The sequence below is a fragment of the Arachis ipaensis genome, chromosome B03 (assembly GCF_000816755.2).
Source record: "Arachis ipaensis cultivar K30076 chromosome B03, Araip1.1, whole genome shotgun sequence".
Lineage (NCBI taxonomy): Eukaryota > Viridiplantae > Streptophyta > Magnoliopsida > Fabales > Fabaceae > Arachis > Arachis ipaensis.
Genome location: NC_029787.2, coordinates 110,434,849 through 110,437,124, shown reverse-complemented (window position 1 = coordinate 110,437,124; position 2,276 = coordinate 110,434,849). Strand labels below are relative to the sequence as shown.

The following is a 2,276-nucleotide window of genomic DNA, read 5'->3' as shown; positions in this document are numbered from 1 at the left end:
TTTGTTTAAAGATCCATTATTATAATAATATAGTCATTTGTATTAATTAAATACAGTAATAGTGAATAAATTAAAAAATTAATTATATAAAATCGGGGAAGGCCTATATTATTGGTTGCACTGCTTTAATTGAAAAATATTTCTTATAAACAACTAAGTAACGAATAATACATTAGTTGATACGGAATGCATATATATATTCAGCGTGAAAATTCTATTAACAGTAGTAACTAACTTATATAGAAATGAAAAAGAGGAGCAACCGTTATAAGTTATAGATCCATTTAACAGATATTGTGTCTCTAATAAGAGTAATTGGAAGCCGAGACACGACTGTTGACAACCGTTGTGACGTAGGCAAAAAATGATTAGGAAGAGAAGGACACAATGAAATGAAGAAGAAAGAAGAGGGGTAGAAGTGCAAATATGGGAAAAAGAGGGGGTGTGGGGGACGGAGATGAAAAAGAAGGAGAGAAGTTGAGAGACATGAAAAGTAGAGCTACCTACCCAATTGAAGCACAAACTTAATTGTAACCACTCGTCTTTCTCACCAACTCGGTCAAATACTCTCTCTCTTTGAGAAAGAGAAAAAGAAGGTACCCGAGTCAATTGCACCCCCTCTCTCTCCACCACCTCCCATTTATATTCCCTTCCTACCCTCTTTTGTCCCCAATCACTTTCTTCCTCTTCTCTCTCTCTCTTTCTCTCAACAAGTTTCAGGTTCCATTCCCCACACACACACATTCTGAAACACACACACACACACACACTCTCTCTCTCTAGCAATATACACATGGGTAGATCTCCTTGTTGTGAGAAAGAGCACACAAACAAAGGAGCTTGGACGAAAGAGGAAGATGAGCGCCTCATCAACTACATCAAGCTTCATGGCGAAGGCTGTTGGAGATCCCTTCCCAAAGCTGCAGGTACGTGTTATTCTTTAATTTGCCATATCTATCCTCACATAAAATACATGACGATATATATGGATTAAATAATATATATTGTGTTTGTATTCAGGGTTGCTTAGGTGTGGGAAGAGTTGCAGGCTGAGATGGATAAATTACCTAAGGCCTGATCTCAAGAGAGGCAACTTCACTGACGAAGAAGACGAGCTCATCATCAACCTCCACAGCTTACTCGGTAACAAGTAAGTTCCTTCATCATATATAGATAGAGAATCAAAGATGGATGATGTTAATTGATACGTGATTTCTTGAATTGTTTGTCAGATGGTCTCTAATAGCAGCGAGGTTACCGGGAAGAACCGATAATGAGATAAAGAACTACTGGAACACCCACATAAAGCGTAAACTTTATAGCCGTGGAATTGACCCTCAAACCCATCAACCACTCAACGCTGCACCCGCACCTTCCACCAAAACAATAACCCCACCACCAACAACAACAGCAGTTCCACCTACGGCCACAAACAACAACGAAAACAAGAAGAGAACATACAACAGCAGCGACAACAGCATCAATTTTCGTCTATTTGGTGTTGCTTGTGCCAAGAATAATAATACTGATGGAACAGACTACTACTCATCAGGAGGGGGTGATGAAGATTCAAACAGCAGCAGTGGCGTCACAACGGAGTTAGAAGCATATCCTAAACTCAACTTGGACCTCTCCTTAGGCCTTCCCTCTCCTCTTTCTTCCATAATCCACACACAAAACCCAAAACGACACCGTCAACAACTACAAGCTGCTTATTCCTTTTGTGTGTGTCAAACTCTAGGGTTTCAAAAAAGTAATAACCAACCTTGTGCCTGCAAACCCAAGCCTGGTGCTGCTACTGCAAGTGCTGGTGGTGCTTCGAATAATAGTAGTAATGATAATAATGTGTATAACAGATTTCAATTTACAAGCTAATTAATTAGTCCATGAAATGGATATATAAATATATAGAGAGAAACATTTCTTTTTGGGGAGGGGGAGTTAGAGAGTTTAATATATGGAATGGAGTTGAAGTGGTTTATTCCATGTGATATGTTGTTGCGACAGTTATTGACAGTCAGCAAGGACGACCAGTAGTTGTAGATTTCGAAACCCTCTTCTTTGAGAAATTTTCACATGATTTTTGTTGAGGCTATTTAGTATATATTATTTATTTTATCTTTATTCTTTGGTTTATTAAGCTTTAAAAAATTTTCATTTTATTCTCAATTAAAAATATAAAAATTAAGATAAAAAAAGATTATTATTATATTACATTTTAATCTACAAACATTTTTTTAATCAATAAAAATGGTACCTTTGAAATGTAAACGAAT

The 2,276-nt window shown here is 37.1% G+C and overlaps 1 protein-coding gene and 1 long non-coding RNA gene across 3 annotated transcripts in view; one reads left to right on the top strand and one right to left on the bottom strand.

Moving 5' to 3' along the window:
- LOC110270295 overlaps positions 1 to 905 on the bottom strand; it is a 6,857-nt gene extending 5,952 nt beyond the window's left edge. Inside the window, exon 1 of the long non-coding RNA XR_002359685.1 lies at positions 794 to 905. This is a non-coding gene — a long non-coding RNA (uncharacterized LOC110270295). The remainder of the gene's footprint in view (positions 1 to 793) is intronic.
- LOC107630895 (transcription repressor MYB6) lies at positions 510 to 2,095 on the top strand. Of its 2 annotated transcripts, XM_016334177.1 has the most exons (4): positions 510 to 926; positions 1,021 to 1,150; positions 1,233 to 1,439; positions 1,470 to 2,095. In XM_016334177.1, exons 1-4 carry the CDS (start codon positions 794 to 796, stop codon positions 1,873 to 1,875), a joined length of 876 nt encoding a protein of 291 aa, XP_016189663.1. In that variant the 5' UTR covers positions 510 to 793; the 3' UTR covers positions 1,876 to 2,095. The 2 variants fall into 2 exon arrangements, with proteins under 2 accessions (XP_016189663.1, XP_016189662.1); XM_016334176.2 differs by having other exon boundaries at positions 1,233 to 2,095.